Source organism: Vollenhovia emeryi, unplaced genomic scaffold (assembly GCF_000949405.1).
Source record: "Vollenhovia emeryi isolate VEMERY1.0 unplaced genomic scaffold, V.emery_V1.0 DF939166.1, whole genome shotgun sequence".
NCBI classification, from domain to species: domain Eukaryota; kingdom Metazoa; phylum Arthropoda; class Insecta; order Hymenoptera; family Formicidae; genus Vollenhovia; species Vollenhovia emeryi.
The window spans coordinates 1,190,049-1,205,033 of NW_011967200.1; the positions used below are offsets into that span (position 1 = coordinate 1,190,049).

The 14,985-nt window shown below is 48.3% G+C and overlaps 1 protein-coding gene across 1 annotated transcript in view; it reads right to left on the reverse strand.

The window, feature by feature from the left end:
• Positions 1 to 14,985, reverse strand: part of LOC105564380 (probable JmjC domain-containing histone demethylation protein 2C) — a 321,095-nt gene that overhangs the window by 27,809 nt on the left and 278,301 nt on the right. Inside the window, exon 9 of the mRNA XM_012016701.1 lies at positions 2,788 to 2,923. Within this exon, the coding sequence (XP_011872091.1) occupies positions 2,788 to 2,923 (136 nt within the window). The remainder of the gene's footprint in view (positions 1 to 2,787; positions 2,924 to 14,985) is intronic.

Below are 14,985 nucleotides of genomic sequence, written 5' to 3' on the forward strand. Positions count from 1 at the left end.
AACCGAGAATGTAAACGACTGAAATCTCTCGCTTTCCGGGCAACCGCGGTTATCATTAATTACTCATGTACCACGTACTGTGATACATAAATCGCCGGTATTTCACGTTCGTAAGATCACTTGTGCTACCGCTTGCACCATCCTGTTTTAATGCGCGCGCATTCACCTTATTCTGAGACTCTCGATGCATAATGTACATTCAGAAACAAAATATTATTTAGGTTAAACATAGATTCGTCGAAATCACGAATCTACTAAACTTTTATTTCCTTCCACTAAGATATTTGCTACATTTGATGAAAAAGATGTGAATTTTCTTAGAAATTTCAGTCTTAATCAAAATAAAATTTAATTTCCAAGAAATTAAGTAAAACCTCAACCAAAATTTCATTTCGATTTTGAATTTCTTTGAAATTAAATAAAAAGCCTAGTAAGGTCGAGATCTACAATCGGTTCGATTTCAAAGAAACTTTTTTTCTGGGTGTAGGCACACGTTACACATTTTTCTTCGCGGAGAAGAATATGCGTTAAAAAAATGGGCGAAGGAAATTATTTCAGACTACCGCCGTTACGTATCGCCGCGTGATGGTCAAATGGCAAAGCGAATCATTGAAATATCAAGTTCATCGAATTTACTCCGACGATGGCAGATAATTGCCGCGATGGGCGCAACAGCGAGCGAAAAGTAACAATGCGCGGATGCATCGTCGAAATTTCACGCTCGCGTTCGCGCCGCGCGAAATTTTTTCCAGCGAAATCGTTAGCCAATCTCGGATGTGCTGAACGCGTGTCACGGTTCGCTGGCGGCGGCTTGGCGAGATGCCAAGGTCGGCGACGGGGGGCCGCGCGTGCGAAATGAACCCGCGCTATTGTGCTCGGAAACGCGTTAATCGCGCTTATCGGATAGTGCACCGATGCGTCGAAGCATCGCGAACCTGTCCGGTGATCCTGATATCGCGGACACCGCGTCAGAGAAAAATCGTTCTAGAACAACTTTTGTAATTTCCTAACTTTCTACGACGCGTCTATGATAAATCGGGATAAATCAACGAATGTTACGATGAATTTACTAGTACATTGTACAGCTGTATAGCCGTGTTATTGAAGATAATTTTACCTGATTTCCAACACATATTTCGATCGTTTTTATATCGAGTACGTCCCAGGGTTGAATTTGTAAATGAAGTAGGCCAGATTTCGGAGCAGGGGTAAATTCCATTTCTTATGTTTCATTAGTTAGGTTTCACAATGAAAATTATTTTCACGAAAATTCTTCGTGTTAATATTTTACGTGCATATACGCGAGCCGTAACTCCGCGCGTTAACAATGCACTAATTAAACGACGAGGCTACGAATAATGCGTAATCGCGGAGACTGATAGTGATTACGAATGCATAGAACACTTGCGAAAAATAACTCGATATTCCGGAGTATTTTACGAGATTCTCTGTACTCTTCCTTCTCATAACTTCTCAGAACAGAAGCCCGGAACGAACTAAGCATGTTCAGACATGCAGACATTCCCTCAGGGGAATGAACAATCCAGTAAGACTAGGAAAGGACAACCTGGTTGTCACCAAAATCCCTTCTTCTTTTTTCTAGTTAATTTCTAGAGGTTCTAGAGTATTCTAGAGGTTGGTATCTATTTTGTATATAACTTCAGCATATCGAAGGACCTCGAGAATTAAAACTTGCAAACTTTCTGGCAAAGACAAAACTGGCAAGGGCCAATTTCACAAACGTCGGTTAACTGTTAACCAGAGTTCAGTCAACTCCCTATCTTTTTCTATCTTGTTCTCTGAGAAGAGATAGAGGATCAATTAACCTTCGGTTAGCAGTTAACCGACGTTTGTGAAACTGGCCCTTAGGAAAACAACACGTTGTAGCGCGAGATAGATTTTACTTGTTATTCGCAATTTTATTACTCCCATAAAAGTTTCTTTTAGGACAAATTGTAAAAAAAATGTACAAAAATTTCCGACCAAAAGTATAATCTAACGTTTTAGTAACTAAAGCACCTTCGTTGCTTTTCGTGAGAACAAGTTTCCAGTAAAGGTTTGTTTAATTAATTAAAAATAATAACAGGATAAAACATCGATATCAATCGTTACAAACTAATGTTTCCTTTCCGAATAATGTATACCCTGGACTGGACATTGTCATGTCATCCGGGAACTTCGCTCCCATCGCACGGTACACAAACGATTTCTGCTGGTTCTTTCGGAAATGAATTCTTTGTCGAATACTTCGTACATCGTTTCAGCTAATCAAATCCCCGCAAACGATCTTTACCCAAACTGAAGGACATGCTCTCCTAGGGAGAACCCCCGGAGTTTTCGTACCATCAAATATATTGGGCAAGTAAAACGGGGAATACTGACCTTGAGCTCGAACAAAGAAAGGAAAAGAAATGAAATAGCCCTAATACGCAATCCAGGTTTTTCAAACTTCTGCCTAGTAATAAATCCATTCTATTTGCATATGCAAGATCTTTGTCAGAAGAAGAGAAAACCCTCATCCCCGATGACATAAATTTTTTTTATCCAGAAAAGGTTTTTTATTACGCTAGTGCCTTTTCTTCCTTTTTATTGCTCTTTGTAGAACATCAAAGCTAGAAACTCTTTTACAGTCCCAAGAATTCTTTCCAATTTCTAAATCAATCCTAATGGGCCGAAAAAGGGCCCGCAAACCGAGGCGAAAAGAGATAAATCACACGAATCCTCCCTGGGAAGATCGGAAAGTGGCGAATCGGGTTAGGACAAAACAAGCAGCAAAGCGTGACTCACCTTTTGTTGCGCCAGCCTGAGTGACTCTTCGAAGTGTTTATGAACCGCCTGCTCGGCCCTCTGCTTCTCGAGTCTCTCCCGTTCCCGTTCCTTGGCCTTCTCCATCTCGCGGACTTCCGCGTGTTCACGGTGTTCCCTGCAACAGGCAAGCAAACGAAAACTCAGTCCCCGCGCGTATATGCGAATCGTTGCGTACAAAATCGGCTCGCGAGCTTACGAGGTCATCGGCGATTAAGAGCGGATTTACAGATTCGCCTCGCGAACGCGTCTAATAGATTTCTCCGTTGCACTTAGCCACACCGCTGCAACGACACGTCACTTTAAGGAGTCATTCCACTTTAACGGCCCAAAAACTGTGCTTATCTTTAGCGATTTGTTTCACAGCGAGGCATATGATAATATTTGTCGCAATAACAGTACGAAGATATTGTCCGTATCTCTTGATAACATATCTAGACTGAGCGTTCGCCTTTATTTGAGCGATGGGAGTAGAGGTTTACGTGGAAAGGGACGAACTCTGTTTTGTGCCACTTCGCTCTCTCTCTCGTTCGCACGCGAACTCCTCCCCCACTGCTCGGTCCAGATATATTATGTCTATGGTATTTTCATTTTGGGGCCTCCGCGAGAGACTAACGTCGCGAGGCGCGAACGTCTTTGTGCCGTTGCGCTCCGCAATTCGACGCTTAAACGAAAGACGTAATTTACACGCGCGCGGTTTACACGGCCACAAAGAAACTCCTCCGCGGTCGCTCTCATGCTCCTCCTCCCCCCCCCCCCCCGCGTTCGCGTTTCTTTATCGATTTATCTCTGCCCTACGGCCTCCGTTCGCGAGGCTCGGCGGAAATCGCAAATGGCGTAACGCGAGGAGGGAGGGGAGGAAACGCGGGGGCCGCGATTCCCCCCCCGTCTCCCTAGGGGCAACGAGCCCTGTCAGCTGTTACCGTTACTCGACGCGACCGAAATCAATTGTCGGATCTCTGCGTTTTCCCCGGGTTACAGTCGCGCGTTCCCTTTACACACCGTGGATACGCTCCACATTTTAGCTCCACATTTATTCATCCCCGTCGCTCGGCGAATGTTAATTAACGATGCTCGCGAGCGCCAAATGGAACGCCGTCCCCTTTGCAATGCGCGGATCCTCTCGCGGTTCTCCGTCGACACGCACCTCGCCAAACCGTGAAGAGTGCACGGGGAAAATGTAGGTATGCGTGCGCGCGTGAGAACGTAACTCGCGCGAAACTCAATCGATCTGCGCACATATTTATGCAGATTTGGCAAGGGACGGGAGGGACGGGCGGATCCGCGCCACGGTAGACACGCTTATTGTTTATCGCCCTGTATCCACCCCACGGCGCTTTATTTGTGTTGTTCGCGCGCGGTCTCCCGGAGAACTCGCTCTAGGATATGCGTAACTTTTATCTCTCTGCCTCCTCGCGCGGCAAGAAATTCGCTCATCCCGCATAAACGCGGCGCGCATCGACGGAGATAATAAAACGCAGCGTCTGGCTGGTATATCTATCTCGCGACTCCTCGAGGGGCGGGGAGGTGTGCCGGGGGTATAAGATAAGAGCATTCATTAACGCTTGCGCAAGTTATTTATACTGTTACGTGCGCAACGCGCGTGTTTATCTGCACGCTCGGTCGGCGGACCTTACAATGCACGCGCGCGATAAATACGTCCGCGCGTGTCTTCTCTCTCTTTCTTTCTTTCTTGTCCGTTCTCCTCCCTCGCCCCTGCCCTCGCTCCTTCTCGCGTCCCTTTTATCTCGGCGTGCGCGAGAGTGCGGTGCACTCTGGCGCGCGCGCGCGCACACACACACACGTACGCACACCGTCTTGAAAAAGCAGACCGCTATTGACGCACCATGCAGGTATGATCTCCAGAAGAGAAATAAAAACAACAGCGCGCTGACTCATGACTGGCGACGGAAACTATTCGGATACTACACGACACGGCGCGTATCTGTGAGGTCGGTTAAAATACCAGGAAGATAGAAGAAGCTAGTGTTTATAAGGTGCGTAGTAAAAACACGAGGGCAGGTCTTTAAACAGGAAAACGTGTCAGGTCTGAAAGACGGATATATATCGGCAGGAATTTTCTATGGCAATTTCATAAGTTATTGACCCCGAAGTTATGTCACTTCTGTTCTTTCTCGTGGGAGGCGTAGGAATGCGGCAACGGGCGAACGTATGAAATAATAATACCTTGGTAGCTTTCGTGTTTACATTGCGACGTGATAAAGAGAAACGAGAAATAGTGTAGAATATGTAAATTGAAATGAGAGTCGTACTTTTTTTTCCTTTCCTTTGTTCATTCATCTCGAAAGAGGCGCGTCACGGACGTAACACGCGCGGCTCACTCCGCGTTCGCGCTTCGACATTTGCGACATCGGTCGTTGAAATGCGTTTAAAAGCGCATATTATCGCACTTGTGTAAACGTAGAGACTTATCTACTCGCCTTTTGCTGACTGCATCATGTTTAACATCGCGGCGCCGAAACGCAATTACGCGCAATCGCGTTATTAATCCTCGCTTGGTCATAAAGCAACTTAAACTCCGTTATCTAGCGTCGCGAAATTTTTTTCGAGGTCGCACATTTCTGCAAATAGCATAGACCGTCGGTTTTAAAGTGACTCGAGGTAATCGAGTCAGGCCACCTTGGTATTTGCATGTTTAGCGGATGGCTAAGATAGCCGGCTCGGTTTCATCGGGAAAATATAATGCTGTTAGCTGTCAGCGTAGCCAACTTTTGAAATTATACAGCAATTCTGAAAAACTCGTAAACAAAAGTCTTATCGTCGCGAGCGCGAAAGTGCATTACAATGCGATACGATCATCGAGCAGGTACGTGGCGCATTTAAGTAAACGGTGAATCAGCCTTCAAGAACGTATGTCCCACTCCTTCTCCTTTGCGCGATAAATTTAAATTCAATTTCTATTTTAAAACCCTCCCTCAAAATGCATTTACACGTCGCCACGTATTAAAGGCCGAAAACCTAAACGTTGAAAATGACAATATTAAAACGTTATCGCAGATAATCTCACTTGCGAAAAGCTGACTTCGCTCTGGCGATCGGCATCGCGACTTGATATTAAAAGTTCGATATTAATATCGCGGGGATTGTTCTTCGCTTCTGAGGCTCGGTGTAAGTTGCACTACTTCCTGCGCGCATTCGAATATGCGCGCATCCAACTCTTCGGAATTGCACGATGACAACATGCATAATGCGCGCGACATAATGCAACTCAGCAGCGAGAGTGGCTGTCGAAGCAGAAAGAACCGAGACGCGGCGCTTCCAGGAGAATCCGCGCCCGGGGTGGCACAACGCGTGCATTCTTAGTAAAATATGTCATTACGATACTCTGCATACTCCGAAGTTATATACATCTATCACAAAAGTATCCTTACAAGACTATGAACTCTTTGGCGAATCTTGGAAGAAAAATTTCAGACTAGAGAAGTTACACTTTGCCGAAGTTATTTTTAATCATTATTATTCTATTATTGATGATGTCTATTTTATAACAGGGGATCCTTTATACGATAGAAGTCTGTGAGACCACCTGCGAGAAAAAAAGATCCTTACGGCAACTTGTAAATGTTCGTCACAATCATTGACAGGAAACGAACTGAAAATATAAAATGCCAGGGGAAAGAAAGGACACATGTGTCTAACGTTTGCTTGTATAGAAAATGTTACTAAAAGCAGAGGGCTTTCACGACTTAAACTTTAAAATTTAGTAAACTCGAAAGGTTTTGGGAAGGGAGGAAAAGACTTTTTCGTATTTCCAGCATTCCGCCGAGAGTCTTCCTCGAGGACGAACATCGCCAGAGCATGGCAACGTATTTTCAGCCTCCAAAGTGCGGACATTTCTTCTCTCGCGTTTGGTCCCGCGCGACCTCTACGCGATACTTGTTCGTATCGATGTGCCTCGAAAGTGCGCGAGACGATCGCGAGTGAGTGGCGTGAGATGAATAGATTACGGAGTGATGAGCTCGATCTTTCGCTGAATAGGCGGCGATTAAGGGTATCTATCAGCGAGACGGGATCTTCGCGTCGAGGGCCGTCGGGGGCCGTCGGGGGTCGTCGGGAGCCTTCAGGGCTATTTTTTCTTGAGATTTCTGCGCGGGTGTGCAACGGAAATATCAGAGGATTCTGCTATCTCGCGAAGCGGTGAAACAGTGATTCGGGAACGACCAAGTGAAACAGAAAATACTTTGTGCATAATCAAGGTGGGAGACAAATTAACAAGGAGACATCGGTGGTTCTTTCACCTGTTCTGAACATGATCAAGCATGTTCATGAATCACGGCATGAATCATCGCGGATGAATATGGATGCACGTTTAACGGTTAAAAAACGCGGCAAGACTACTTTCCAACTTTTTCAATTTCTAAAACCTCGTCAGCTCAAAAAGATCATAGGGTGACAGACGTATCGTCAAGGCTGACGATACCCGATCGTCCTTCTCTCTCTCTCTCTTCGAGAATTAATAATTAATATTGATGATTTGCACAAGCTTCCAAAGTACACGCGAGATCGAGAAAACAGGCGACCGTTCGCGCGTGGCAAGTGCAATATTATTCCTGCGCGAAAGCGTTAAGAAATCGTGACCTGAGGTCAACTGGTTTGTACTCCAGGCGGCGATAGCGAAAGTCTCGCGTTAACGAGCGGACAAATAATGACTCCGCGTGCTTTTCCGCTTGGCTCATTCAAAACAGATCCGTTTTTGCGTAATATTTACATCGGACTATTCCCCGCATTATTCACGTGCAAAGGAATTCCGCCGGGTTTCGGGGAAGCGACCATTGAGCAAGGTATTCACGTGACTGGACCCGCTCTGTATTTACAAGCGTAACGAAGAGAGACAAATGGCCACTACCAGTTCCCATTGTTAATCCCGCTCGTCGTTCAGGAATCTCAAGGACGACGTACGAAACGAACCGACGGCGAATCACCTTGGCGCGAGATTGTAATTTGAATAATAAATACGCGGTTGCGTAAAACGCGAGACGTTCGTCGCTTTAACGCAGCGGCGATCAATTACGGATTGATCGCCGACCCCGCGGGAGAGATCGATCGGGGGAACGAAGAAATATAATCGCCGCTTATCGATCACGGCGCGCAACCGGCACTGATATATTTCACCGCCGGCCTCGGGCGCACGATTATACTCGATTCCGTTCTCGATCGAATCTCCACGCGAGTCTCATGAATTTTGCAGGCGCCCCGAGAATTCCTCGCGTGCCGCCTTCGACCTCCGGAATCTCTGATCCAAATTCTAATGCGGTCAAGAACCAATTGCGTCGGAAAAATCACAAGAAATTGAATATCAATGATTTGCATCACTAGGCATTTTTTGGGGCACGAGTGCGGCACTAGGCCTTGCTGGGACGTTGCAAAGGTAAAATAAGATAAGAGGATAAAGTAGTGTACACTGGGCATTGGTGTAGATAATTTTGGTCAGCGGTTTACACCTCGACTCTTTCTTTGTTACTCAGAATTCTCCGTCGCGCGACGGATCTTATGACGTCGCGATTCTCCAACCGAGCAGCCGAGGAATGTTTGCCAGTCCCGGTATATCTTCGACGCAGACTCTCATGTCCCTGTTTGCACGCCTCTTTGCTCTATCGCGCGAGGTGAACGCATTCGAGAAGGAAGCCAGCGTTAATTTTCCCTCCACGACCGCTAAATCGTTTCGTGCCGCGTTTCGCAATATATTTCGAGCATGACGGATACGTGCGAACTACGAACGTGATCTAGGACGATGGCTGGGCACGCCTAACCCGATTTCGCCGGTGACCGTGATAATTTTACTGAATTGGACAAAAACTTATTGATTATGGCTGCGCAACTTGTTGCGTTTGCAAACACAAAAGTGGAAACTGATAAGACACTGAAATACGTTTCGCTATATATAATGTGATTAAAGTGATTTTAAACTCTCTTAAATATCTCTCACGACCCACTGGGTTTGACGTAAATCGGAGATACCCGGGCAAAGGGACGCGCGCAAGTAGCGTGAGCAAAGAGAGCAGCGCGCGCGTACGCGCGGGCATAAACTTCTGTCTCGGTACGTAAATTTCAGCGAAGGATCAAGCGACGTCTGCACGCGCGGAGTCGTTTAAAGCGCGAGGTACAATTTGCAAAGTAAATTCAACGGGCACGTAAATAGAGCCGGCGACCTTCGTCGGGGCGAATTTCAATCCTCCGTCAGCAATTTCGAGCGTGCGAGACGGAGACACGCCGCGAGTAAGATAATAACGAATGAAGAAAAATCGCCGTCGGCTACGACGAGACAGAGGGTTTGCGCCGGTGCGCAACGCGAAGGTGAACAATTTCGATCCGCGGCTGAAGAACGCGAGCACGCGACGCGATCGGCATCGTTCGACTCGCTTTTCCACCTCAGTCCGGAGATAAATGACTTTTCGCGCGGGCCGAGGTCAGAACCGCGGATAAACGGTTTGGGCAGTGAAGTTCGGACTACGGCACTAAATTAGCACGTAAGCACTCAATTTTTGACAGAGTGCAAACTTGGCTTGCGACGGTATGGGGGTCCAGTTTAATAGAAACCTTTCCCAGGCGCCAAGGCGATAAATACGAATGGCGATTTCGCCGCGTTAACGAACGCCCCATTGTCTTTCACCGAAGAGACGTGGCGACCCGCTTCGTGCGCTGCGAGGGGTAAGCCGCTGAGGGCATTGTGGTGTATAGAATTGAGGCACTACTAGGCATTTTGTGGGCATAGTAAAGATAAAATAAGGCAAGGTTAGTGCCCATTGGACGTTAGTGGGCACCGGTGTTGCTTTTGGTTCGCTGTTTACCCAACGGCGCGTCGCTGGCGAAGACAGGTAAGACCTTTCTCGCGGCGGTAACCCGAGGGGAGCGTTACCTGAATTTCGGGTAGATCGTTACGAAGCTGACGCGGACGGGGTCAAGACTTGTAAAGCCTTGCCACGGCAATGAGAAATGCCCTTCTTTTCAAAAAATTCCTAACTTTCCCGTTTCTTAGAAACAGCATGCGTGCGACCTTTATGTCCCCGGCTCCGCGAGTTGTTAGTTTGTCCAAAGTGCGTTCGGGAGTTTATGGCGACGGACAGATTTGAAAAACGCCGGTGGAAGAACGCAGGTATATGAATTCGAGAAACGCAGCTCTCTCAAACTACCAGGACCAAGTCAGCAAAACCGAATGCGATCTACTGGATTTTTCGGCACGTCCTCTGTACTAAGAAATCCAATGGTTCGCATTCGGTTTTGCTGACATAGGTCCTGCTAGCTTGAGAGAGCCGAGGAACGCGACGGGACGGCCGACTTTTCCCGTCGCTCCCAGGACGAGAGAGGATAATTGAAAAAAAAAACCCCGGCAATGCACGCGCGGAAAAAACTCGTTAATCCTCCGCTCGTCGCGCGATGCGTCCGGTTGCGCCGTGTGTTGCTCTACGCGTATCGCGCGGCAAATTAGCGCTTGCATTCCTACGCTTTCTGCACCCGCCGCGTGATTACCGTGATTTCTACGTGACGTAATTCCACGCAGACGGAAACCGACGAATGCGAAAGAGAGAGAAAGAGAGAGAGAGATAAAAAAAAAGATGCAAACGCGGGCGAGAGGAAAGGGCGGGCGCGCGACGGAGACGAAACGGGTTTAGCGCTTGCAACGCGCGCCAGCACGCGTGCACGTGTGTGCGTGTGCACGCGGCCAATGCATCATTTAGATAGCCTGGGTATATCACGGCGAGAGATACGCCTCGGCGCAACGGCCACGTCTATCGGGTGACGCCAGAAACGGCCACGTAGACGCGGCGTCTCGCGTTCGCGCTCGTGGGAACAATACGATCGCTCCGCCGGTGATTTATCACGCATTTGCATTACGTCGACTTGAGAGGATCGTAAATCACAACGCGCGTCGCGCCGTAAAATAATCGCGCGGCCGAGAGTTCCCGGGGAAAGCCCCCGGTGATTGAGTAACGAAAAGCGAGCGGCCTTGGCCAAAGATGATCTATCCATTTCTGGATCATTAGCCTCGGTTATGATATAAGTGGAGAAAGTGCATTTGAGTAATGACGCTCGCGCGTGGAAGACACCGCGGTTGATTACGGCCCCGCGTTCCTTTCTAGATTGAGATCTACGTCTGCGCGTGTGCATTAATAGAACGCATTCTTTCACCCTGAGTAATTGAATCACTTCCGTCGATAGTAATCAAATTACAACTATACATATGTTACAGCGTCAGCTACTCAATTTTTTTTCCTTTATATAAATAATTGTCTTCGTTGAACAGATTCAACGGTCGCAAACGAAAGCAAAACATTCACCTCGCGGTCGATTCTGCGTCTTACGCTGCAGCGAAAATGCTAGAGGTGAGTAGCCTTGCCTCTTTCTAACCGTTTCCTTAAAAAAAAAGAAAGAGACAAAGCCGCTCACTCTTAGCATTTTCACTACGTTGCAAGATACAGAATTGACCCCATCCCTGGCCCCGCCGACTCTCGAGCCGAAGGGGTCGGCGTTCGATAAGACACGATTTCGAGTAGCGAGCAAGCGACGAGCGCGGGGACTTTCGTCCTCGTCGTTTCATTGACACGCGTTAACCCAGAAATGAGCGGCGCGACACGCGAAAGGAACTGCGACGGCATTTGTACGATTGTAACGTCAACGAGAACGACACGTCGCGTCGGGGCGCGCGAACGAAGAGTGACGTTCCCAATTTATTCGGCTTCACGGCGAACCTTCGTCGAGGAAAAATTGCTGAATCGCGAGCAAAACGCACGGTACATGTCCGATGTGCGGCAAATACTACGTGTACGTTACACTACAATGAAATGCAGATAACAGAAGCGAGAGAGAGAGAGAGAAGAGAATGCAAGGCGGAGTACGAGCAACCGAATATTTAGAAACAAAGCGACGCCTCCGCCTCTCTCTCTCTCTCTCGAATTAAAAGTCGCCGAACTGGTCCGCGCGCTTAGCGGAGGCCTCCGAGTTAATGAGAGCGAGACTTTTGTTTCGCTGCCGCGCGCGTTGAATGAACTGTGTCAAATGCGCGACGGCATTCGCGAAACTAGTTTCCCGCGAACTGTCGGCCGCGACCACGGCGGTCTATAGAGAGGAGCCAGCGGGCGAGAGGCTGCTCTCCCCGGTAAATGTCACTAACCTTACGGCCGCTCTCTCCCCCCCCCCCCGCTCCCGGCCTCGCCGCCTACCGCCGTCGAAACGCGAGCACCTGCCCCGGCCACTGCCTCGCGCAACTTGCCACGCGTTAATATACATCCGTCGCGAACAACGTCTCAACGGTATATATTTACATCGGCTCCGATAAGTGTTTCTATATTCGAACGCCGCTCGCGACACACCGAATTCTGCGATATCTCGCAGACGGGACGGGCGTTTCCCCGCCGTCGCGCTTCAGCCAGAAATTACGCTGCTCTATTCTTAACCCCCCTCGCCATTTATACTTTCATTCCCCCCGCCCGTTTCTATTATTCCGCGAGTACGTTTCGTTACGTCTCGCCACCACCGGTCTTCTTAAATACCGCCTGCCCTCCCCCCCTTCGAGGGTATATCTCGTATAAATATTGAACGCACTTGGATACGTTACGCCACCCGACGTCTAAGCCCCGATAAGATACGGACACCCGGAAATTGCACGACCCCTCTGACAGTCGGTATCATTTATATAACGTTCCTTCTTAATAACAGGCTCGGCGGCTCCTCGCGACTACTTGACCGCTCGTACCCTCGAAAATAAACGCATCGCGAATTAACGTCAGGCCCGGTGAGCCGTGATGCACGACGGCACTTTATATAAGCCTTCCCCCCTCGAGAGCCGCGGTGTCGAACGTCGGCGCGTCAGTCGCGCAAGTCACCAAGCTGGAATCCTCATTCCGCGCGGTACGCAGACGGCGATGGTCCGCACGCGAGAAATCCAGCGGTCGGGCTTCGACGCGCGCTCGACGTCTGCAAAATTGCTGCGTGCAGAGGAGCGAGAGAGGCGTGCCAAAGCGCGTCTCTACGGACCCGCCGCGCTCTATTTTCGGCCGGAGCACACGAGAACGAGACTGCTCGGTGTGAATATTACGACGTGACGCGGTAGATCGCGCACCGGCGCGGCGCGGCAGATCGTAGGCGCGTTGCAAGATTCGCGGACAAAGTCGCGGGCGGCCTCGACGTCGAATATAGAAAGGGAGCAGCTGCTGGCGCATAAAAATCCTTCGCCGACGATCTTGAGATTTCCCCGACGGAGAGCGAGAGAGAGAGAGAGAGAGACCTTCTTTCCGAGAAACGGTCGCAAAATCCGCGTCTGCTTCTAGTCTCTTTCCTGGGCCATTCTGCCATAAATAATTAGGAGATAAATTGAGTGTGGAAACGACCTTACTGGCAACTTCTTTATTATAATAGAAATTTCACCACGTTTCGGCCAGTAATTTAATTTAATTTCACTTCGAGTATTAAATTAAGATAATGCGTTGCTTACGACCCTATTTAAGTAACAACACGATTGCTCTCGGATTACCGCGTTAAAGATCGGGACGCGCGATCCACCTCGCCAAGTTTGAGGCGATCTGAAAGGCGAAACGTGTATCTCTCTCATTGTTTACGAGAGTGTGGTAAGAACCGCATGAAATAATGAGCGCGCGGTGAATGCCCCCTTGTAAATTGCCGCAGCTGGCTCGCTCGAAAATTATTTACGCAGCCTAGAGTCAAGAGAGAAAGAAGAGAGCCTCCGTCGATTTAATCCGGGCCCGAGGAAGTTTCGCGTTGGGAAATAATGTTTTACGATCGCTGGAACGGCACGGCGCGCAGAAGAAAGGTCGGGAAATGAACGACGGCGTTTATATTACGCGAGCCGAAGTGGGGACCCCCGCCGCCACGTACGGAACACGTCGCATCGCCGGGACGCCGGCATCGAAGCGGAAAGCCGAGGGGGACGATCAATAAATCCGCGAGGGGAGGCCCAGGCACGAAAGGTCGGATGCTCGCGCGAGGGCGGTTTCCGAGGGTTGATACGGTCGATCGATCCAAGGGTGCTTTTCGGGACACCCGGAACAATGGCACGACGACGGCGGGGGGAGGGGGGGGGGGAGAATACAAATCGCATAATCGGCGCCGCGTGCCTGCCGACAACTTCTGTGTTCCGCATTCGGGGCACTCGTCGATATTTCGATCAGGGAGAGAAACACACGGATTAATACGGAGGTCCGTAACCCCCGGTTATCTCCGAGGTGAACGGAATTCTCGATCAACCCGTTATCGTTATTTGCGAGCGAAGACGCTTGGTAAATTGGGAATTCCCATATAATCGCGGCGGTAAAGGAGGATATGGAATATCGAGCGGAACGAAACTTGGACTCGTTTTGGACGGGGCACGAAATCTTGGCACGCGCCACGACAATTTATATAAATATACAACAGATTGTTATACCCGTCACGTTCTGCGTTCTCCTCCGCGAAATACCGTTGCCTGAAAACGGAATTCCTCGGAAATGTCCATGACCTAAAGATGAAAAACCCAAGGCTCCGAAGTTTTAAGACCGCAACGCGCAGTGTAAATCCGGAACGGTAAATTTGGAACGTCCTTGCCAAGCCGAGCCGGACGGTTTTAAGAGAATCGATTCCGCGAAGGATTAACACAATGGACCGCCCGCTATTGTCGAATAGCGAGAATTTCTTACGCCGCAGGAATTTTCGTTTCAAAAGGAGTTTTTGCTCCAAGACTTAGAGACTCCACATATCGTGATTTCTCTTTCATTCGATAAAAGTGCATGTAAAAGATCGTTTCACCCAATAAGAATCCATCAAAGTCAAGTTTAGTCATACTTTTATCGACGAAAGAAGATTCAGAACATGGACCGTAATCTTTTGATAAGGCAATGTATTGTACAAATCACGCGGTGCATAATCGAATGCAAGTTATGTATTTTTGCAAACACGTTAAAAGTGTTCTTGTAAATTGTACAGGCGGGCTACAATCCTCATTAATTGCAATACTCTTCAATGGAAATCGAAAATAATATAAAATAGCATAGAATAACCATGGATGATGATAAAAAAAGCAGACGCCTCTATTTATAAATTATTTGGCGATACTCCCGGCATGTATAATTAAAAGAGATCTTCATTTAAATCGCAAATAAATAACCGCTTTCATTAACGGTAACCGTATTTTAATTAGATTTGTGGAGCATAATAAGCCGGTGGGAAATA